Genomic DNA, 24066 nt, shown 5'->3' with positions numbered 1-24066 from the left:
ACTCAAACTTTCTGCACAGTCTTTGTTAGGAGATTTGTCAAGGGATATGTCGAGATGGTCTGAAAGCTGTGCCAATGTAGCATTATGCCAACACAGATCCCTCACCAACTCAAATCATGAGTTAGGCTAATGATTGCACCCTAGGGCAATGTTTCCATTTCCTGATGTAGGAGCTTTATTAACAAGTAGGCTGCACCAGTTCGAGCAAGCTAATGTTTTCAGGCAACGGCAGTCCCATCTGGATGCAATTAGCTCATCTTTCTCGAGTTCTGAAATCAACTTATAGCTTTGTACGAGAATTTGCAGTGATTAGAAAATCCAATTGTTAATTCAATTTTCACACATTTGAAACATGTTTGTGCTGCAGAAGGAGTTTTCTTTTGCATTGCCTTCTATATAGAAGGTAGACAAAGAGCAGAGCAAGGGAAAGAAAAATCAGAGATAAAAGATGACTATATTAAAAACTAGATGCAAATAGGAACAGAGTAGAGAATAAAGGGATGCATCTCCATGTGGAATGCCTTGTTCCCACAACTAAAACTGTTTTCTTGAAATTTTATACTCAGCTATTTGTATAGTTTGAGAAAAATTGGAATAAGTGACTGCCTTTAGAAAAGAAGGAAAACAATGAGAATGGAAGAAGCAAAATCTGATTGCCAGTTTGAGGGAAATCATTCAAAACAAGCAACTATTCAGAAATACCAATAATTAACATTTAATATAGAGTACTGTATATATCATTGTGGGAGGTGAGGTAATGTACCTGTTAATGTTTTATGAGTTATCCAAAGTGTTTTATGTATGGGTGTTTCTTTACAACTCCACCTCTTGCCATGAGAAATTGCTCTTGCTTAATTGTAATTGATTTGCCGCTTTCATAAAGAGAAAGGAACAATCCCCTAATGTACTGTATTCATTTCCATGTGTGAAGTAATCTAGTAATATTTTCTGAATGATTATCATTTGGGAATCAATAGCACAGCTACTCTTTTGAAACCCAGTGTCTAGCTTTCATATGATCATCTTGTCTGTGTGCAATTCTTCTTTCAGCCAAAAATTGGGTCAGTAGGAATTGCACAAGGTCCCTCAGAGCAGAAGGTAGCGATCCTAACAGTTGATGACTGTGACACCTCCATTGCTGTCCGTTTTGGTGATGATATTGGAAATTATTCATGTGCTGCAGAAGGTGTACAGTCCAGTTCCAAAAAGTAAGTGTGTAAAATATGCCACTGCATGTAACAAAACATACAAGATATGATATTACATGATACAGAAACAGAAGTTGCTGGAAAAGCTCAGGAGGTCTGGCAGCACCTGTGAAGAAAAATCAGGGTCCAGTGACCTTTCTTCAGAAGTGATGGCAACTAGGAAAATGTCAATTGGATGCAGCAGATAGGATGGGGGGGACGGGATAAGAGGTAAATGATAGGTAGGGATAGAGCCCAAAGACTATTGGAAAGACAAAGGAGTGGATGACGATTTGGCTAGGAGAGTTGATAGCTGTTAATGGAGACTGTTAGCCCTATTGTTAGTCACTAACAGTCTCCATTAACAGCTATTCACTATCAGTTCTGAGGAAGGGTCACTGGACCCGAAACGTTCTCTTCACAGATGCTGCCAGACCTGCTGAGCTTTTCCAGCAACTTCTATTTTTGTTTCTGAATTACAGCACCCGCAGTTCTTTTGGGTTTTTATTCAAATGTTATATGATGTCTGTTTAGAGTAAAAAAATGATTTAATACTGGCAGTTTGTCACTATTGAAACTTTCTCATGAAATATTCTTTGTCAAATGCTTTCTAATCACCTGCTCCTACACTGTGCCTTCTTTGAATTTGATCATTTAGCTTCATCTTTGCTTTCTGGTATAGCTACCTGTGTTACTCCATGTTCCTCAATAAATCTGTATGGAGAAATAAAGCAAAAATTTACATATGGTTCTTATTATGCTCGTGATAAGTGTTCCTCTTCAAAATGATCCAGGTGATTAATATAATGCTGAACTTGGGTCTCTCAGTTTTGTTTATGGTGAGTTTGAGTATATACTCTTCTGAACTGAAGTCTTCTGTAATACTAGTGACAACCTTGACTCCAGTTTGCAGTGGGACTGTGCAAAGCTGAATGTTATTTCTGAAAGCTAGGCTGATGTTCCAGGGTGAATAAGAAAAAATGATGTGTCTCAGAAATCCATGATGTTGCAAGTCCATTCAAATCTCGCATATTTAAGTATATTCGACCATCTAATGCCTGTTTCAGGTTGCATAGAATCTGTTTAGAGCCCATCTCTACTTCTCAGAACCAAGGCACAATCTAATTCCAAATAATAAACTTTATTATCTATTCTTTCCAAAAACCCCTTGAAAGAGGGTTTTCAAATCTTACTCTAAACTACTCCAAAACATTTAAAAATTTTGTGTAGTCTGCAACATCATTCCAGATCCTTTCATGAACCATTGGCGAGATTAGAGCATGTGATTGTCTGCCGTCCAACTCCAGCAGCGTACTAAATAGAAGACATGAGATTTTACCTGTATGCCAGAAAGTTAAGTTTCTCATGCACTAGAATGCTAAGGGATTTCAAAAGGTTCATCTGACTCAGCTTTTGGTTGATTTTTAAATCAACAGGTGAAGTTTCCAAGGTGAATTAAGCTGTTTAACCATATATCTAAGAATTTCCACTGCAAAATAAAATGGGTGCATTGTCTTGCAAGCAGATAATTCTAGACAACACAGTTTTCATTTGACATTGACTGAAATGGCAATAAGTAAAAAATAAGAAGTAACAGCGTTGGTTGTATAATAACATTTCTAGAAGAGGGTCAGTTTGTGAACTTTTGTCCTTTTCCCATTATATTTAATTTCTGTCTAACTTTCTGAAGCAGAATCAGCAATGGGCATACACATTTGCAGCTTCTCTTGGTAACGACTCCTGGAGACTAGAAACAGCAAACCACTCTCATGAATAATGTTTAAAAGGAGTAATGAATGCAATGAATCAATTATGAGGTCTCACAGGGAGTAATATATTTGCGCTTTGTTACATCCTTTAACAGAGATCTGCAAAAGAGTGAGGGGGAGGGAAGATTCTGGTTTCTTTTGCGGTAGCACCATTTAGACAGAATGAAGTTTAATGACTTTTTTAATAACTGAGCTTCCAGTTGAAATTCATTGTGAGTGAGCACTATTAAAAAAAAATACCCATAGTAAGTCAGTGGGCTATTTCACACTTGGATAGGCTTTCAAACAAGGGCTGTGTTATATAAGTGCTTGTGGATATTGATAAAGGTGTTATTGATATTTGTCAGCCAAATTAATGGAATTGCACTTGCTCATTTTCTGGAGGACATTATACTCTATAGGTGGAGACAACTTTCATTTCTTCAGTCTGAGGTGAGACTTGAACCCATGGACCAGCCAGTTTCAAATTGCTGTTTGCTTTGAATTCATTTTGTTTGATTTAGTACTGATGACAGTTTTAACAATTGCTATCTTTTGATCATTCTGAAAACTTCATGAAAAATCTAACCCAATGAGCCATTGGAATAGGAGTGCACAGAAGATGAATTCATGAAAACTCATTTGAAATAACATCTGAACCACCTTCAGTTAATGACAGACAGTTTTGATTTCTTTTTCTTATAATGTTAGATGAATTTACTGTAATGCTAACAGTCCTGACTGCTGAAGCAAGATTATCTCCAGCTCCTGGAGAAATAGACTAAGTGGTGTTGGATAATAGCTCTTAAATAACGTTTAGAAAAAGTGCGAGCAACAACATTGACCAATTTTTAAAAAATAGCAAGTTCTCATTCTTTGAATAAATGTATTTTCCATAGCAACTTTTCTGCTAATAATAGACTGACATGTTTCATTTATACAGCACTATGCTTCTTGCTTTTTTCTTTGATGTGGCATTCTACTAATTTTATAGGTAGCTTTCATTCCACTAAGCAATGCTTTCTTATAAGTAAAATTGGCACAGTTTAACAAATTTTGGATTTCATTGGGGCAACTTAATTGAAGTTTCCTAAATCCAACTTCATAATTGTTTTCAAACTCACTGACGGTTGGCTGTGAGACCATGTGTATATATCTCCTTAAGTAATCCGGTAACATTATACTTTTATCAATAGGTCCCTGGATCTCACTGGTCCTTTACTGCTTGGGGGTGTTCCAAACCTACCTGAGAATTTCCCAGTGATTAACAGGGAGTTCGTGGGATGTATGAAAGAACTTCACATTGATAGCAAGCATGTTGACATGGCAGCTTACATTGCCAATAATGGTACCTTTCCAGGTAATGGAATCTTGTACTTCTGATCTGGTTGACAGTACATTGTATGTGTATATTTTGTACTTCTCTCTCTTTGTGTTTCTGCAGTCTGTGTTATTTTTTCCTAATAATGTGGCAACATTATAAACTTTTCACTGTACTCCTGTAACTCAGTACTTGAGTACATGTGACAATAAAATCTAAAAAGTTCAGTTTTGCATTTAAGTATTTGATGGTCATGTTCTTGGATTACTCCTATCTATTTTTGCTGATGATAAAACGGTGACATAGTAGGGTTGACAGGATGGTTCTGTACTCCTTGAAGAACAGAAAGTTGTGAGGAGATTTGTAGAGATTTACAAAAAACAGTGGGTGTTGTGAACAGAGTAGATTGGACAAATGTTCCTGTTGTGGAGGGATTTTGAACAAGAGAGCACAGATTTAAAGTAATTGGCAAAAGAAGCAATGGAGATATGAGAAGAAATATCATCATGCAGTAAGAGATTGGAATCTGGAATGCACTGCCTGAGATTGTGGGAGAGGCAGGTTTTTCAAGGCGTTTAAGACGGAATTGGATTACAAGACATTGAAGCTGAAGTTGGCGATTTACTCCATCGAGTCTGCTCTGTTGTTAATGAGGGTGGCATCTTGTAAAAATATGCTAATTATCTAAATCAGTTAACGTTGATCCTTAACTCAACGTTCCTGCCTTCTTCCCATAACCCTTGATTCCCTTACTGATGAAAAACCTATCTCTACCCTGAACATACTTAGTAACACAGCCTTTACAGTCAACTGTGGGAAATAATTACACCGATCCACTACCATTAAAAGAAATTCACAAGAACTAGGAATAAGAGTAGAAAATTCACCCCCTCAAGTCTGCTCTGCAAATTTTTCATTTCTGTCCTAACTGAGCAATCACTTACTTTGAGGTTATGCCTTCTAGTGCTAGACTCTCCCAGGAGACTCTCCCTGCCATTCCCCCTAAGAGTCTTAAAAGCAAGTCAGTCCACACTGGGTAGACAATTGCAAATGATAAAATCCCTAATCTACAGTAGGGCTCACTGAAAAGGAAATATATGTTGGGCTGTGGGAAGATGTCCGATTGTAGCATGAGATAAATTGCTCCTATAGGGAGCCAGAGTAGACATAATGGGCTGAATGACCTCTTTTGGTGCTGTAACCATTTCGTGATATAAGGTTGGGGATAATGGATCTGATGCTGGGGCATATTTCTGAAAAGTTTTGTAACTGCTAAACCTTAACAATTTTTATGGCTCAGAATGTAATCTTCCTCCTCTTACCATATTTATTTCTTTAACGTATTCAATATTGTAACTGGTGACCATCTGTTCTAGGGTTTTCTTTCTTGCCCAATCATCATTCTCTTTGACCATTAAAGGATGGAATATGATTTGAGGGGAATTTGCAGGTGATAATTCCAAATGTCCTGGCTCTTCTGGGTATTAGCTGTCACAAGTTTGGAAGTTACTGTTGAATGAAGCTTGGAAACTTGTCTCATTGAGTCTTGTATGATCCACCCTGCTGCAACTGGTGAGAGAGGATGTTTGGAGGACGTGGTGACAGTCAGGTGGATTGGAACATCTCTAGTGTGGAGTTGCACTTGTTCAGATAAGTGGAGACCGTCTCACTCTTCAGTTCTGTCTTACAAATGGTGGACAGACTTTGAAGAATCAGGAAGTGGGTTATTCTCTGCAGAACCCCCAGCTTCTGACCTGCTTTTCAATGATATGCCTCTGTTAGTACAGGTGAGGATCCCATAAATTCAGAAATCTTATGGAGAAATAAATAAGACCGACTTCCAAAAAATGAAACCAGATGATCCAACACACCACACTTCTACGGATTACCAAAGGTTCACAAACCAGGAGACCCCCCCCCCCACAGACCCATACTCTCGCTACCTGGATCACCAACTTACAGATTGGCCAAGGAGCTACACCAAAGACTGAAGCACTTAGTAGAAGATTCACGCCACTCCATCCACTCCACCAAGAATTCCTGAAGACCATGAAAGACACTAAGATAGAAGAGGATGAAATAATGGTCTCCTTTGATGTAACAGCCCTGTTCACATCCATCAACATCAACCTGGCCAAGGAAACACTGACTACACTATTAGAAGGACCAAAGACACACAACACCAAACACCACTAACTTCATCAGCAAGGACAATTTAGTCAAGCCAGTGGACGTATGCCTTATCACCAACTTCACCTTCAACAGCAAAACCTATAGACAAACCAATGGAACACCAATGGGATCTCCGATATCGTGGTTCTTAGCAGAGGCAGTAATGCAGAGATTCGAACAAACAGCTCTGCCAACCATCCAACCCAAACTTTGGGTCCGCTACGTGGATGACACCTTTGTCATCACTAGACGAAACAAATTAGAGGAAACCTTCAAGACATCAATAATACCCTTACTGGCATAAAATTCATTAAAGAGGAGGAAAACAACAACCAACTGCCATTCCTAGATGTCGCAGTAAAGCAAACAGCCAATAGGGAACTTCAAATCAGCGTCTACAGGAAAACAACACATACGACAAAATACTGAATTACAGAAGCAATCATCCCAACATCCACAATTTGTGGGTGGCACGGTGGCACAGTGGTTAGCACTGCTGCCTCACAGCGCCGGAGACCCGGGTTCAATTCCTGCCTCAGGCGACTGACTGTGTGGAGTTTGCACGTTCTCCCCGTGTCTGCGTGGGTTTCCTCCGGGTGCTCCGGTTTCCTCCCACAGTTCAAAGATGTGCAGGTAAGGTGAATTGGCCATACCAAATTGCCCATAGTGTTAGGTAAGGGGTAAATGTAGGGGTATGGTTGGATTGCACTTTGGCGGGTCGGTGTGGACTTGTTGGGCCGGAGGGCCTGTTTCCACACTGTAATGTAATCTAATCTAAATGAAGCTGCATTAGAACATTAGTTCAACGAGCCACCACACACTGCAGCACAGAGAAAGAGGAAAATCAGAGGTGGGGAAAAACACTTATACAGTGTATTCAAAAAGAATGGGTACCCAATGAACAGAGTCCACTGATTTCTCAGCAACAAACACAAACAAGCAAACAAAACACGTCCAGAAACCCCATTCTCTCCTACATCAAAGACATCTCGGAAAGGACTGCCAGACTATGCAGACCTCTTGGCATCATGGTAGCCCACATACCCACCCACACACTAAAACAGCAGCTAATGAACTTGAAAGACCCTATACAGACAACAAGCAAAACTAATGTCATTTACAAAATACCTTGCAAGGACTGTAGCAAAACCTACATTGGATAAACAGGCAGAAAACTAGCCACCAGGATACATGAACATCAACTAGCTACAGAAAGACATGACCCACTCTCCCTAATATCCTTACATACTGATGAGGAAGTTCACCACTTCAACTGGGACAACACATCCATCCTAGGAGAAATCAAACAGAGACACATGTGAGATTTCCTAGAAGTATGGCATTCCAACTGGAACTCTATCAACAAACACATTGACTTGGATCCCATTTACCACCCCCTGAGAAAAAAAAACAGGAAATTACGTCACCATAGGAAATGGTGTCACCACAGGAAATGATATCTCCAACCCAAGAAAACCTAAACAAAGCAGGACATACCACCACTGCTTCACCTGGAGGCTCACTGATGATGTTACCTAGTAAGGTGATGAAACATCTGAAAACGAATATTCCAGCTCAGTGAGCAAACTACATCCAGAACCTCAACCTGAGCTCCAAATCTTCTCAAAATACGCTCATCCCATACGTCGTTTTAACAGTCTCTCAGGTCGTTTAAGTATATTTAAGTAAGATGCATTTAAAGGTTGGCAGGATCCAAAGTTACCTTCAAAGATTTGTGTTTGTAGTTTTTAAAATCTCTGTTTTTGCATCCCTTTTAAAATCATACCATTACTTTAAGGAGAAGACAGTCAACAAGCAGTCTGTATATATTTAAAACATTCTGGTTTAGGCAAGGGAATCAAGTGTTATCCGTGTTGATGTTAATGTGAAATTCAAAACACAAACAGAGCAGCCATTCTTCCAATGAATGGTGGAGCAGGCTCAAGGGGCCAAATGGTCTATTGCTCCTATTTCATATGTTTATCCTTTCTCCTGTTATTGTTCGGAATAAAATTAACCACTCCACTCTTTTCAATGTTGAATTTCATCTACCAATTGTCTGCTTGTTTCACTATTTATTACCTTTTGGATTTCTGTTAGTATCTTCCTGATAGTTGATTACATTTCTGAGTTTCATCATCTGCAAAATTATGCACTTTGTAATAATTTATGTTGAATAGGACAGTGATTGAAACATTGACCTTTGGGATACCACTACCCAGTTTCCTCCAGTCGGAAAAACAACTACTCTGCCTCCTATCTGTTATTCAACTTCATACTCACACAATTACTGTTGCTTTTATTCCATTTATGAATCTATGTGAGGGTACTATATCTAACTGGTTAGATGGTTACTAAATTTGCAGACGATATCAAAATTAATGGTATAGTGGACAGTGAAGAATGTTAACTAAGAGTACAATGGGACCTTGGTCAGATGGACCAATGGGCTGAGGATTGGCAGTTGAATTTAGGAAAATGTGACGTACTGCATTTTGGAAAGACAAATCAGGGCTGTACATCTCTGTGACCCGATAACTGCCATCATGCACCCACTGTGTTATTTCTTCAAAGAACTCAAATCAGATTGGTCAAAAAGGATTTGTCTTTAACAAATCTGAGCTGTCTTCCATTTATGACTGTATGTTTTTCCAAGTAAGAATTACTATTGCCTCAGGTCAATGCCTTAAAAACTTTCTCACTAATAATGTTAGGTCAGCTGGTCAGCTATAATTGTCAGATTTATCCCTCGTCTTTTTTGAACATGGCTGGATAACTTGTAGTACTCCGACACATCTTCGAGGAGGATTGGGAGTTTGTGGCCAGAGCCTGCACAATTCCTTCTCCTGCTTGACAGCTTCTCATCAATAACATTTCTATTCTGAACACTGCCAACCTTTTAACTTCTTCATCTACTTTTCTCCTATTTAATTTATTTACCACTCCTCCTTTTGCTTTGACCCTAGCAGTATTTTTGTTAATGACAGCAGATGCAAAGTACTCATTTTTTTTGTCAAGCCACGCCATGCCTCCACAAGAATATCTCCGTTTTAGTCCCCCATTGGTCCTACCCTTCCTTTAACTGTCCTTTTGATGTTGATAAAAGGCTGTGTTCTTTATCCATTAACATAATCTCTCTTAAATAAGACCAAAGACCATAAAATGTAGGATCAAAAAAGGATCAAATGTAGGACTAAAATGTAGTTACCTCCTTTAATGTTGTGACCTTTTTGTGTTCCATAGACTCTGCTCTGCCATTTAGTGACATCATCATTGATGAGATAATCTTCTTTCAAATTCCACTTTCCTGTCTTATCCACATCACCCTTGATTCCCTTAATGATTACAAATCTTTCTTAACATTGAATATACTTAACACATTAGCCTCAACATCTCTCTGAATGAATTCCACTGACTAACTACTCTCTGAGTAGCAATTTATCTTCATTTGTGTCTTAAATTGGTGATCTTTACTCTGAGATTATGCCCCTCTGGTCCTAGACTCTCCCACAAGGGGGAAAATACCCCTCTCTGCGTTTATCCTGTCAAGCCTCCGCAGAATCTTGTGTTTCAGTTCTTCTTAATGCCGACGAGTATAGGCTTAGCATAGACAACTTCTCTACTTCAGAAAATTCCTCCACACCAAGGATCCACTGAGCGAACCATCTCTGGATTGCCTCTAATTCCAGTACACGTTTCCTTGATTAAGGGGACCAAAACTGTTCATAGTATTCTAGATTTGGATTGACTGGAGCTTTGGTTAATTTTAGCAATATTTTCCTGAATCCTTTTCCCCTTTCATTTCCTTTGTTTTTAGTTACCTCCTTTAATGTTGTGACCTTTTTGTGTTCCATTTGGATCTCTGCAGAATTATAAATATAAAATTTATCATAAGGTCCTTTTTCTATTTCTTTTCATCTCAATTTTAGCTATCCCATGAGCTGTACCTTTAGATATACTTGCTTTACCTCTTATGGGAACGTATCTAGTCTGTACTTGAACTAGCTTACCTTTGAAGGCTTTCAATTTACTCTTTTACCCACCAGATGATAACGAGAGTCCAGAGACAGTAGGAAGTGCTAGATGACCAGAGAAATTGAGGTTTTGGTCAAGAAAAAGAAGGATGCATATGTCAGGTATAGACAGCAGATCAAGCAAACCCCTAGAAGAGTATAAAGACAATAGGAATATACTTGAGGGAAATCAGGAGAGCAAAAAGGGGACAAGAGATAGCTTTGGCAAATAGGGTTAAAGAGAATCCAAAGGGATTCTGCATATACATTAAGGACAGAAGGGTAACCAGGGATCAGCAAGGCTACCTATGTGTGGAACTGCAGGAGATGGGCGAGATACTAAATGAGTATTTGTATCAATGTTTACTGTGGAGAATAATACGGAAGATAGAGAACATGGGGAAATATGTGGCGACATCTTGAGAAGTGTCCATATTACAGAGGAGGAGGTGCTGAATGTCTTAAAACACAAAGGTGGTTAAAACTCAGGGACCTGATCAGGTGTGCCTTAGGACTAAGGTGATCTAACCTTACCAATCTACAAAGAGGAACCTTGTTGAAAGCCTTACTCAAGTCCATATAGATCATGTCCACCACTCTGCCCTCATTAATCCTCTTTGTTACTTCTTCAAAAAACTCATAAAAGTTAGTGAAACACTATTATCAAACAGCTGTCTTTGTCTTAGATTTTATAAAGATCAGCATCACTGTCTCTCAAAGCATCACAAAATTCAAACATCATCTTGCACATGTAACATGCATACAGAAATATTAATGATGTGCAGTATGGAAAAAATATAAAATGAAGTAGACATTCATCTTTCCTAGTTGAAATCATGAAGGAGTGTACAGAAACTTTACTTCTAAAGGAAAATATTATTTAAAAAAAGGCATTGCCAGATAGCACTCTCATTTCCAGCCAATCCTAATAATGGTCATTATGTTCTTGCGCACCTTCTTTAATGAGCATCCCATGATTTTCTAGTCTTGTATCTTGCCAACCCTTTGTATTTTCCTGTATCAATTTCTTCTATCTGAATTATTGGTTACATTCTGAACACTTTTTTTTTCAATAGATTGTTTGTTTCATCTCCCTTCTAATTAATTGAAGTTCAATTTTGAATGTTGCATATGAGTGTCCATCTTTGAATACTCAAGTGTAATTGAATCATTATAGAGAAAATATTGCTTTGATGTGCATAACATTACCACGCCTAACTCCGCCCCCCGGCCGAATTCCGTCACCGCGCCTAACCCCGCCCCCCCGCCGGTCTCCATCACCATGTCCAACTCCACCCCACGCCGACCTCTGTCCCTGCCCCCAGGCCTAACCCCGCCCCCACATCCAGCTCCAGTCCCACATCAGGTCCTAGCTCCCCGCCCTGCCGTGTGTTCACCATCCCTCCAGACTTGCCCCTCTCTGAGGATGAAAGATCAGTCCTCAGCAGAGGTCTCACCTTCGTTCCCACACGTTCTCGGGTCAATGAATTCAATACACGGAGTGACATCGAACAATTCTTCCGCTGCCTTCGCCTCCGTGCCTTCTTCTTCAATCAAGACTCTCGCCCACCCTCTGACGACCCCTTCTCCCACCTCCAACACACCCCGTCCACCTGGACACCCCGTGCTGGCCTCCTACCTGCCCTCGACCTCTTCATAGCAAACTGCCGCCGCGATATTAACCGCTACCTGAACTCCCACACCCCTCCCACCCACTCCAACCTCTCACCCTCGGAACGCGCAGCCCTCCACTCCCTCCGTTCCAACCCCAACCTCACCATCAAACCAGCTGACAAGGGAGGCGCAGTAGTAGTTTGGCGCACTGACCTTTACACCGCTGAGGCCAAACGCCAGCTCGCAGATACCTCCTCCTACCGTCCCCTTGACCATGACCCCACCCCCCACCACCAAACCATCATCTCCCAGACCATCCATAACCTCATCACCTCAGGGGACCTCCCATCCACCGCCTCCAACCTCATAGTCCCACAACCCCGCACCGCCCGTTTCTACCTCCTGCCCAAAATCCACAAACCTGACTGCCCCGGACGACCCATCGTCTCAGCCTGCTCCTGCCCAACCGAACTCATCTCGGCATACCTCGACACGGTCCTGTCCCCATTAGTCCAAGAACTCCCCACCTACGTTCGTGACACCACCCACACCCTCCACCTCCTCCAGGATTTCCGCTTCCCCGGTCCCCAACGCCTCATCTTCACCATGGACATCCAGTCCCTGTACACCTCCATCCCCCATCACGAAGGACTCAAAGCACTCCGCTTCTTCCTTTCCCGCCGTACCACCCGGTACCCTTTCACCGACACCCTCCTTCGACTGACCGAACTGGTCCTCACCCTGAACAACTTTTCTTTCCAATCCTCCCACTTTCTCCAAACAAAAGGAGTAGCCATGGGCACCCGCATGGGCCCCAGCTATGCCTGCCTCTTCGTAGGGTATGTGGAACAATCCATCTTCCGCAACTACACTGGCCCCACCCCCCATCTTTTCCTTCGCTACATTGATGACTGTATCGGCGCTACCTCGTGCTCCCACGAGGAGGTTGAACAGTTCATCCACTACACTAACACCTTCCACCCCGACCTCAAATTCACCTGGACAGTCTCGGACTCCTCCCTCCCCTTCCTAGACCTTTCTGTTTCTATCTCAGGCGACCGAATCAACACGGACATCTACTACAAACCAACCGACTCCCACAGCTACCTGGACTACACCTCCTCCCATCCTGCCCCCTGTAAAAACGCCATCCCATTCTCCCAATTCCTTCGTCTCCGCCGCATCTGCTCCCAGGAGGACCAGTTCAAAATACGTACAACACAGATGGCCTCCTTCTTCAAGGACTGCAATTTCCCCCCCGACGTGGTCGACGGTGCCCTCCACCGCATCTCCTCCACTTCCCGCTCCTCCGCCCTTGAGCCCCGCCCCCCCAACCGCCACCAGGACAGAACCCCACTGGTCCTCACCTACCACCCCACCAATCTCCATGTACAGCGCATCATCCGCCGTCACTTCCGCCACCTCCAAACAGACCCCAGCACCAAGGATATATTTCCCTCCCCTCCCCTATCAGCTTTCCGTAGAGACCACTCCCTCCGCGACTCCCTTGTCAGATCCACACCCCCCACCGACCCAACCTCCACTCCCGGCACCTTCCCTTGCAACCGCAGGAGGTGCAACACTTGCGCCCACACCTCCCCCCTCACTTCTCTCCAAGGCCCCAAAGGAAACTTCCATATCCGCCACAGATTCACCTGCACCTCCACCCACATCATCTACTGCATCCGCTGCAGCCGGTGTGGCCTCCTCTATATTGGGGAGACAGGCCGCCTACTTGCGGAGCGATTCAGAGAGCACCTCTGGGCCACCCGGACGAACCAACCCAACCACCCTGTAGCACAGCATTTCAACTCCCCTTCCCACTCCACCGAGGATATGCAGGTCATTGGACTCATCCACCGCAAAGCCACAACAACGCGACGGTCGGAGGAGGAGCATCTTATCTTCCGACTGGGAACCCTCCAACCACAGGGGATGAACTTGGACTTCACCAGTTTCTTCATCCCCCCTCCCCCCACCTTGTCTCAGCCGAATCCCTCCAGCCCGGCACCGCCTTCCTGACCTGCAGTCTTCTTCTTGACCTCTCCGCCTCCATCCTACTCCGACCTATCACCCTCACCTTGACCTCTTTCCACCTATCACATTTCCAACGCCCCTCCTCCAAGTCCCTCCTCCCTACCTTTTATCTTCTCCTGCTGAACACTCTCTGCTCATTCCTGAAGAAGGGCCTGTGCCCGAAACGTCGAATCTCCTGTTCCCTGGATGCTGCCTGACCTGCTGTGCTGTTCCAGCAATAAAGTTTCAACCCACATAACATTACCTGTAACTATCAAATGCAATTCTAATGTCCTTTGTTCTGACATTCATACCAGGCCAATTTTAAACTTTATCCAACAAAATCACTCATGCTCAGCAAAGATAATTGATGGACAATTTAAAATAGGCATTTTAAGTGTAAGAGGGTATAGAGTTGAAAATACTTCTGAGTTCAATATGAATCTGAAGTTACAATGGTCTCCTGCAGCCCCTGAGTCAATGGCCTGTATAGAGTCCAGTGCTGAACAAGTGGTGGTTATGGTGCTCATGTTTTCCTAATGTTCAGCTGAAGAACTTAAAACTATTTCAAAAATGGCTGTTGGGCAAGCAACTTGACAACACAGAATCAGTGTAGGAGTAAAGAGAATTGGTCATAGGATAGATGAAGCATCAACAAATATTTGGAAATTGTACTTTTTTATTGCTAAAGGTTAGCACATAAAACACCAAGAGGAGGAGGGACCAAGGATTATAAATGGTGATGGTAATGGGAAGGTCTATGGCCATTGAATTCCCATGCCTTAAGTTTACATTCCATGTATCATAGAAAATTATAATTAAAGTTAAAATGAATAGAGAAATGTAAGAAATAATTGAGAGCTTGAAGTTGAGAGAAAGAGTCTGAGAGAGAAAGAAAGAGAGAGAAAAGATGAATAAAAGTTTTGGATGCCAACTCAGAAAAAGAATTGAATGATGAAAATTAGGTGTTAGTTTTAGCTTTAAGAAAGAACCAAATTGAGCAAATTATAAAAAAGGTTCTAGTGGTGAGTTAGTGAAACATTTTTATCCATTTCATGTTGTGAAAAAATTTTTAAGAAAATATGAAGATGATTTTACAGGCTTTAAAGATAACACAAGGTGTCATACAGTGCTTGGATTATAACCCAGATATGAAATTTAATGCTTTGTGTTTTGATATTCTTCCAACTATATCCAAACTATTTGTGTTATTTTATGTCACATTGCTTCTTGAATTTTGATTTTATGATTTGATCCCACAATCTTTGTCAGGCTGCAATATGAAACAGTCATTCTGTGATTCAAACCCATGCAAGAATGGAGGCACATGCATGGTTATCTGGGAGACCTTTCTCTGCGAATGCCCTCTGGGATTTGGAAGCAAGGACTGTGGGCAAGGTAAGCCATAGCTGAAAAATTGTATTGTATGGTGAGAGGGGCATGGTCAAATAATTAACATTTAAAATTGTTTTTAACTGGTTGGTCACAAGTCTGTTTTGAGACACCTTAGGCTGTCAGAATTGCATTGTGGATTCCCATTTTTCAAACCAATAACATGCTGCAAACTAAAGTAATCATGTTCATAGAAGCAACCCTTTGAGCTTATATATATCCCTGGTGGTACAGTTCATTGAGGCATTAATACACTGTGGAATAGAGCTTTGAGATGTGACTTTTACAAACTCTAATTCCCTAACCAATTGCTGTTGCACACTTCCTGGCTGTCAGTTAGATTAGTATTGACAGGGTTTTGGAAATAGGTCATGCAGCCATCCTACTCATATGGCACAGGGAAAGGAAATTCGGGATTAATTCAATTTAGATAGTTGACAGAATTTGATTGGATACAAATTGAGACTGTCTGTATTTTGAAACAGTCTGTGTGCACAGTTTCTTTAATTTCAAAAAAGATTGATACAAACATAGAACAGTACAGCATAGGAACAGGCCCCTTGGCCCATAATGTTGTGCGGAACATGATGCCAAATTAAACTAATCCTTTTTGCCTGCCCATGGTCCATACCCTTACATTCCTTGTATATTAATGCGCCTATCTAAAAATCCCTTAAATGCCCCTATCATATCTGCCTCCACCTGTACCCCTGGCAGCGTGTTCCAGGCATTTTCTACTCTGTTTTAAAAAAAAAACTTGCCCCTCACATCTCCTTTCAATTTTTCCCCTCTTACCTTAAATGTATGCTCTTTAGTTTAGACATTTCAACTCTGGAAAAAAACTTTCACTATATTTGTGAAAAGGTGTCTTTAATGACGTGCCTTATTCTTGTATCGTTTTCGCTTCGGTGTTTGTGTTTATCTGAGTAACCCAGTATCGCTGGTCTCTTGCATCATGGGGACTACCTTTCAGCATGTCATAAAGGTTTACAGCAAGGAAACAGGCCCTTCGGTCCAACTTGTCCATGCTGCCTAATTTTCACAATTGATCTAGTCCCATTTGCCTGTGTTTGGTCCACTTCCCTCCAAAACTATCCCATTCATATACTTGTCCAAATGTTTCTTAAAGGACAGATTTTACTTGATTCCAGTTCTACCTCTGGCGTCTTGTTCAAGACACTCTCCACCATCTGTGTGGAAGAAAATGCCCCTGTGGACATTTTTGTGTCTCTTCCCTCTCACCTTAAATCTATGCCCTCTAGTTTTAGACTTACTACCATGGGGAAAAGCTGTTGACTATTTGCCTTATATATGCTTTCCATGATTTTATACACCTCCATGAGATCACCCTTAGTCTCCTACTCTCCAGGGAAAAAGGTCCCAATCTATCCAGCCTCTCCTTATAACTCAATCCTTGCAGTCCAGGTAACATCCGAGTAAATCTTTGCTGCACTCTTTCTAGTTTAATTGTATTCTTTCTATAGTAGGGTGACCAGGACTGCATGCGGTGCTCCAAATGTAGTCTTACCAATGTCTTGTACAACTGCAAGAAGACATCCAACTCCTATACGCCATGCTCTGACCAATGAAAGCAAGTATGCTGAAAGCCTTCTTCACCATCCTGTCTACCTGTGACTCCACTATCAAAGAGCTGGGAATCTGTACCCCTAGGTTTCTTTGTTCAATAACATTTCCCAGCGCCTCACCATTGACTGTGCAAGTCTACCATGGTTTGATCCATGAAAATGCAACATCTTGCATTTATCTAAATTAAAAAGATGGGGTACTGGGCTAATGGTCGGATACTTGGTAGTGTGGATGATCAGAGGGATCTTGGTGTCCATGTACACAGATCTTTGAAAGTTGCCACCCAGGTAAATAGTGCGGTGAAGATGGCATATGGCGTACTGGCTTTTATTGGTAGAGGAATTGAGTTCCGGAGTCCTGAGGTCATGTTGCAGTTGTATAAGAATCTGGTGCGGCCACATCTGGAGTATTGTGTGCAGTTTTGGTCGCCATACTATAGGAAGGATGTGGAGGCACTGGAACGGGTGCAGAGGAGGTTTACCAGGATGTTGCCTGGTATGGAAGGAAGATCGTATGAGGAAAGGCTGAGGCACTTGGGGTTGTTTTCATTGGAGAAAAGAAGGTTTAGGGGTGACTTGATAGAGGTGTACAAGATGATTAGGGGTTTAGATAAAGTCGACAGTGAGAATCTTTTTCCAAGTATGGAGTCAGATATTACAAGGGGACATAACTTTAAATTAAGGGGTGATAGGTATAGGATAGATGTTAGGGGTAGGTTCTTTACTCAGTGAGTCGTGAGTTCATGGAATGCCCTGCCAGTAGCAGTGGTGGACTCTCCCTCATTATGGGCATTTAAGCGGGCATTGGATAGGCATATGGAGGATAGTGGGCTAGTGTAGGTTAGGTGGGCTTGGATCGGTGCAACATCAAGGGCCGAAGGGCCTGTACTGCGCTGTATTCTTCTATGTTCTATAAACTCTATTTTCTATTTGTGAGCCCACTGGCCCAATTGAGCAAAATCTCGCTGACTTTGTATATCTTTATCTTAAATATGTGGCTCACTATTTTCATTGCAGTGTGCGGTCTGTATTGAAATATCTCCTGTAACATCCAGATTGCAAATGACTACTTCATTAGTGAAATATATATTGCAAAATATCTTCCTGTAAAATGTAGTCATAGAGTCATGCCTATGGAGACAATCTGTCATTTTTATTTTTCTGTGTATTTACAGTGATGCACCATCCATACCATTTTCAAGGAAATAGTTTACTATCCTGGGATTTTAAGAACGAAGTGAAGATTTCTATTCCATGGTTCCTAGGACTTATGTTCCGAACACGTCACACTGAGGCTGTGCTGGTGCAAGCTCATGCTGGACAGTACACTACCATTGTCTGCCAGGTATTATATTATAATCTGTTTCTACTGTTCGGTCCACAGCTCTTTCAGTTAATTTACAGTCAAATTTGAAGAGATTTCCCAGATTACCAATGCCTCTGTGGGTACAGAGGCAAGTAGTTTTGCAAAGTACCTATTGGCCAGTTACTGCTATCTGCATTTATGTTCAACCATACGTAACACCATTTATTCATTTTGTCACGTGCATTCATGTCCTCATGCAGATGTACATCTTTATCCATAAAACTGACCCTGACCTTTAAAATGAACCTTGACTTTTCTAAACCAGAAAAGGAAATGCAATTTTGATGATGATCATTTACGTTAAAAGCTTAGTTTGAGAAATTCAAGCTATCCAAATATTCTATCTTAATTGCCCTTTCTCAAAATTGTGGAAAAAAGAGCACATGCAAAATAAATAAACTGGGAATTTAAGCCAGATGGTGTGTTTTTTCTGCTTGCAGATGTGTACTTTTTTTCTCTACAAAGTGACATTAACAGAAATGTGAGAAGCCTACCTGTCCCCCTTACGGGAACTGTATATAATTTTGGTACCCTTGACATACATGCAAGCAGAGTGATCGCCTAAATACCTGCCTGCATGTGAAAATGTTGTTTTCAAAGTGCATTGGTCTTTGTGCAAAGGCATAAAGGCACGAGGATGGCTGGCGGTGAGCGACATTGCTAATTTGGGTAAACTCTGCCAATTTACGACTCCAAAGGATGATATTGAGGGAAATAGTTCCCTTAATAATCTGGACGTGATTCAAATCCAGTTCCCTTAGATGGATATGAGAGAGTTCAAGTAATTAATTCAGTAAGTCTGCTGCAAGTAAATAGTTTTACATTTTATTCTTGCCTATAGTTTCTCCCTTCTTGTAATTACTGCCCTTTATGGCTATAAATTGAGACTTTTCACAATGCGGCAGGTGTTGAGATCCTGAGGTCACATTTTCAGGAGGATGTTTAAAAATGGAACTTTAATGATTGTAACCTCTGAATTGCTCCTGGTGCCATTTGCTAACAAGAGTAGTAAATTGGAGGTAGGGAGGATCAATATTTGTGCCAAGGCATTGGGCTGCAGGGAAGACATTAGTTTCTTGAGACTTTGAGACCAGTTCTGAAGAAGAAAGCCCCCCCTATTCAAAAGGAATGAAATGCATCTCAGCCGGATGAATTTACTTATAGTGGGGTATACTAGTGTGAATGGGAGGATTCAAACGAAGCACTACACACCAACATATCAAAGTACTAATGTGTGCCTATTTTCCAGGTGACCTTCCGAGAGACAGTCATCACTCAATGGCTATCCTGCCCAAAAGCAATGAAAAGTTAATCTATATATGTAACTGTATTTCGAATTTGGTGATTTCAAAAGGGAATTGGATAGGCATTTTTTGTGAAATTTAATCTGTCATGGATGTGAATGTTGCTGGCTAAGCCACCATTTGTTAAGCATCCTGATTTGCTCATGAGAAACTGCCTTCTTGAAAGCAGCAATCCCTGTGATGCAGGAACACCCAGAATGACATTAGGAAGTGAGTTCCTGGATATTGACTGGGCAACAGTAAAGTGACGGTGATCCAATTCTAGCTCAGAATAATGTGTTACTTGAAGAGACATTTGCAAGTGTTGTTTTCATGCATCAGATGTCCGTAAACGTTTAGGTGTTGTGGTCTCTGTTTGGAAGGTGCTGTTTAAGGAGCTTTGATGAATTAATGCAGTGCATCTCATCAGTGGTAAATGATGGTACTACAGTGTGTTAATGTTGGTGGGAATAAGTATTGAAGTAGATGGCTATTGTGTCAGTCAAGTGGGCTGCTTTCTCCTAGATGGTATCAAGCTTCTTGAATGTTGTTGGCACTACATGTTTCTAGGCAAGGTATAAGCATTCCTTCCTGCTCTTGAATTGTACTTTGTAGACAGTCAACAGCCTTTGTGGAATTGGAGGTGAGTTACTCAGGGCAGAATTCCCATTTGCTGCTGCTGCTGTTGTTGTGTTATTTTCATAGCTGGTCCAGTTTAGTTTTTAGTTAATGGTAAATCTCAGGAAGTTGCTAGTGGGGGCTTCAGTGTTGGGAATGGCTTTGAATATGATATGACGGGACAGTGACTTAACTTACTCTTGTTTGAGATTGTGTTTTGTGTGAATGTTACTTGCCATTTTACAATTGAAACCTGAATGTTGTGCAAGTCTTGCTGCATCTGGATAAAGACGACTTCAGTATCTGAGGAGCTAAATGAAGCTGCACATGTGCACTCATTAGTGAGCATTCCCACTTATGACCTACAATGGTGGAGCCTAGGATACTATCCTGAGGAACTTAATGGTATCTCTCACACAATGATCTCTCTTCTGCATGCTTTAAGATCCTGACATCCTTCTAAAGTATGGTGTTTGAAAGACTCATGGAAGCAGTTTTGGTAATAAATTTCAAAGGGAACTTGATGAATATTTAAAGGGGAGAAAATATTCAAACTATGGGGAAAGAATGAGGCAGTAGGACTAATTGGATGGCTCTTTTAAATAATTGGCAGAGGTATGATGGAGAAGAAAAACTTCTATAATATAAGATCCTGTGATTCTAGCTCCTTTGGTTATTTTACTGACGTTTGTCTCAGTGAGATACAGTCTTAGGTTGCAAACAGCTCTAATGTGTTCCAGGTACTATTTCAGGTGAGTACAAATTATTCATTTGAGAAACAGTTCGGTACTGGTCTAGGATGATGGTGATATTTTTATCTTGAACGATAAATTCACTCAGTTGGGCTGAATCAATCTTTTGATTTGTTTCAGTTTGTACCACAAGTGAACATTTTTGAAGACATTTTTACTTTAATGACCAAATAATGCTTTCTTTTTCTGTGGCTGATTTTCAATTGGAAGCTTATTTGTTTGAAATGTGTCAGAGCTTCTGATATCTTGCAGATTTCTTCAGCTGTCTCAGAAACAGTGGAAGGCACCAGTTCAGTAAATTAACCAAATGCAAGATAATTAGTCAGTAGAATACTTATATGAAGTGGACTTTTAAACCTTTTATTTCAGAAGATGTTGCCATTATTGTTATTAAAATGCCTTTCAATGGTCATAAGCTCAAACTGGTTAGTTATTATTGGAAATTACTTCTGCAGTCAGTAACACAGATCAAATAGCTTTCTGATCTTCAATGTATTAACCCTTGATTCTAATTGCTACAGTAGACTCTTTGTTTCTTCAATAGATTAGATTAGATTCCCTACAGTACGGAAACAAGCCCTTCGGCCCAACAAGTCCATTGCAGTCCTCTGAAGAGTAACCCACCCAGACCCCTACATTTACCCCTGACTAGCACACCTAACACTATGGGCAATTCACCTGATTGTGGGAGGAAACCCACACAGGCATAGGGAGAATGTGGAAACTCCACACAGTAACCCGAGGATGGAATCGAAGCCGGGTCCCTGGCGCTGTGAGGCAGCAATGCTAACCACTGAGCCACCCCTCGTGATCAGCAGAAATAGCACTGTCACATTTCTGGAAAATATGTGTTCACTGCTCTCATATTTTCACCTATTGTTTACTGAACAGACCATCCCCATGACTACAGCTTCTATTTTTGTTGTTAATGACAATTTATTTATATTGTGACTTAGATTGGAGACATTTCATTGAATCAATCAAAGTGTTTCATGACAATTATCAAACAAAATTCAACAACGAGTCAATAACTAAAGGTTACGGCAAATGACCAAAATGATGGTCAAAGAGAGAAAGTTTAACCTTTTTAGTTGGAGGAAGAGAGATTGACAGAGGATATTCTAGATCTGAGGGACTTGATATCTTATAATGTTTAAAATCAGGGCTGCTCTAAAGATATGTTTGGGTCCTTATTTATATATGTAAAGGAATTCATGCTTGCTTGAGGTCTGATCTTCAAGATTGGTCAAAACCATTTTTCAAGGTCCCTTCCTGAATTTCTTTTTCTCAGGCTATTTTTTGAGTTTCATGATTTCTTTTTTTCAACTTCACATGAGTTCCAGCTACTATTCTTCCTTAGTTCGTTGATGTTTTCTCTCAAATTTGGTTTCTAAATGCAATGCCCAAATTGCAATAACAAGTTCATCTCAAATTCCAAACGTTTGATGCAATGAAACAGAAATGTAAGACAGAGAGAGAGAGAGGATGACTGGAAATCAACAAATTGTTTAATCTAAGCATGTACAAATTGGGAGCAGTGGTAGGCCCTTTGTCCAATCGAGCCTTCTCCATTCATAATGAGATTTAATATTGTAATCAAATCAGGGATCTTAGTTGCTTCATTAACAACACACATGCTTCCTCAGATCCTTGTCCCTCAATTTTGGTTTAAGACATCTTATTAGCAATATTAGTTATAAATACCTGGTTACTGGACAGAGTTTAATAAAGCAGAACCGAAAGCCCGGGGGAAGTGGGAGATGCCCATACAGTCAGGGCTGCTGCTCACCAGTGCTGGTTATGTTGTAAACCTGCCAAAGTTGAAATTGGGGCCCAGACAAAATTATAGCAGTTCCCCTGGGACCTGAGGTCGGGGCCTAATGAGCTTAGGAACCTACCCTGGTAGCAAGGTAACAGCACAGGACAAAGAGTGCACTGTCTTCTGTTGCTCCTGACAGCCACAGACATCTGGCAAAGTGATCAGAGACAAGAAGTCAACTTATATCTAACCCTGCCATCTGCAGTTCTTCACCAACAACAATGTGAAGCTCAACCAGCTGCAGTAAGGCTCACCAAACAGCAGGTTGGATTCTGCCCAACTTCCACTTTATGCTACTCACAAGAAACCCAGACTCCTTGGCTAGATTAGAGGATAAGATCAGGAGAGATAAGAGAAGGAGGAAGGGGATTTGTCACTGAAGGAACTATAGCAGCAACATGAAGGAGACTGAATTGGATCGATTGGAAGAGCAGCTTCTCAAGTGTAGTGTATTTCATGATTTGGAGATGCCAGTGTTGGACTGGGCTGTACAAAGTTAAAAATCACACAACACCAGGTTGTTGTGTGATTTTTAACAGTGTATTTCAAGTTCACTGCTTCAACCAAAAATGACAGAGGCAACCTTTCTTGAATTTTTCATCACTTTTTCATTGCGTTTTTAAGGTCCGTTTAATTAAGTACACTTCCTGGGACTGGGTTCATATTTAAAACTGAAGAAAATTTACCATGGTCACAAAGGAGTTGTTCATGGACTGCATCATCCTGGAGGAGTTAATGACAGGGTATTTTTATCACTGATGATAAATGGTACTAGTTGTTGAGCCAGTTCACTCTCTTAGAACAGTAACATTTGATGACATCACTGGTCATCAATCTTGTCTCAGTCAAATGAACACTTTTCTCAAGGGTACTTTTGCTAGTGTTGCAATAATCAGATATCATTATCATTTGTTAATGCTTGAAGCCTTTAAAATAGTTATCTATAAATAAATGCAGTAGCTTAGCAGATGGGTGATGTGTAAAACTGAAGGTGCTAGAAGTGTTGACAGCTATTGGCATTGCTTATGCTAAATATGGATTGAAACATTTAATGTCTGGACAATGAGATTGAGACCTTCACAATTTGATTTCAAGTCAAGTTGGCAACTGCTTTTGAGTCACTTCCTTTTCTTGAAAATCTGTTTTATTTAGAGTTCTGTATTTTCCATGTAGCCATTT

The 24066-nt window shown here is 41.0% G+C and overlaps 1 protein-coding gene across 8 annotated transcripts in view; it reads left to right on the top strand.

Moving 5' to 3' along the window:
• The window catches only part of celsr3 (cadherin, EGF LAG seven-pass G-type receptor 3), a 251061-nt gene that overhangs the window by 82501 nt on the left and 144494 nt on the right, over positions 1–24066 (top strand). For all 8 annotated transcript variants that reach the window (XR_015759367.1, XM_087994121.1, XM_087994118.1 and 5 more), the window contains exons 6-9: positions 1051–1208; positions 4132–4295; positions 15344–15469; positions 18225–18394. Coding sequence is in view for 7 of the 8 variants with exons in the window: in XM_087994121.1 (XP_087850247.1) it covers positions 1051–1208; positions 4132–4295; positions 15344–15469; positions 18225–18394 (618 nt within the window). In the remaining variant the exon portion in view is untranslated. The remainder of the gene's footprint in view (positions 1–1050; positions 1209–4131; positions 4296–15343; positions 15470–18224; positions 18395–24066) is intronic.

Source organism: Chiloscyllium plagiosum, unplaced genomic scaffold (genome assembly GCF_037043375.1).
Source record: "Chiloscyllium plagiosum isolate Xiang-an unplaced genomic scaffold, Cpla_swu_hap1 HiC_scaffold_14, whole genome shotgun sequence".
NCBI lineage: Eukaryota > Metazoa > Chordata > Chondrichthyes > Orectolobiformes > Hemiscylliidae > Chiloscyllium > Chiloscyllium plagiosum.
Note: the sequence above shows the minus strand (reverse complement) of the source record. Positions and strands in the feature narration are given on the sequence as shown.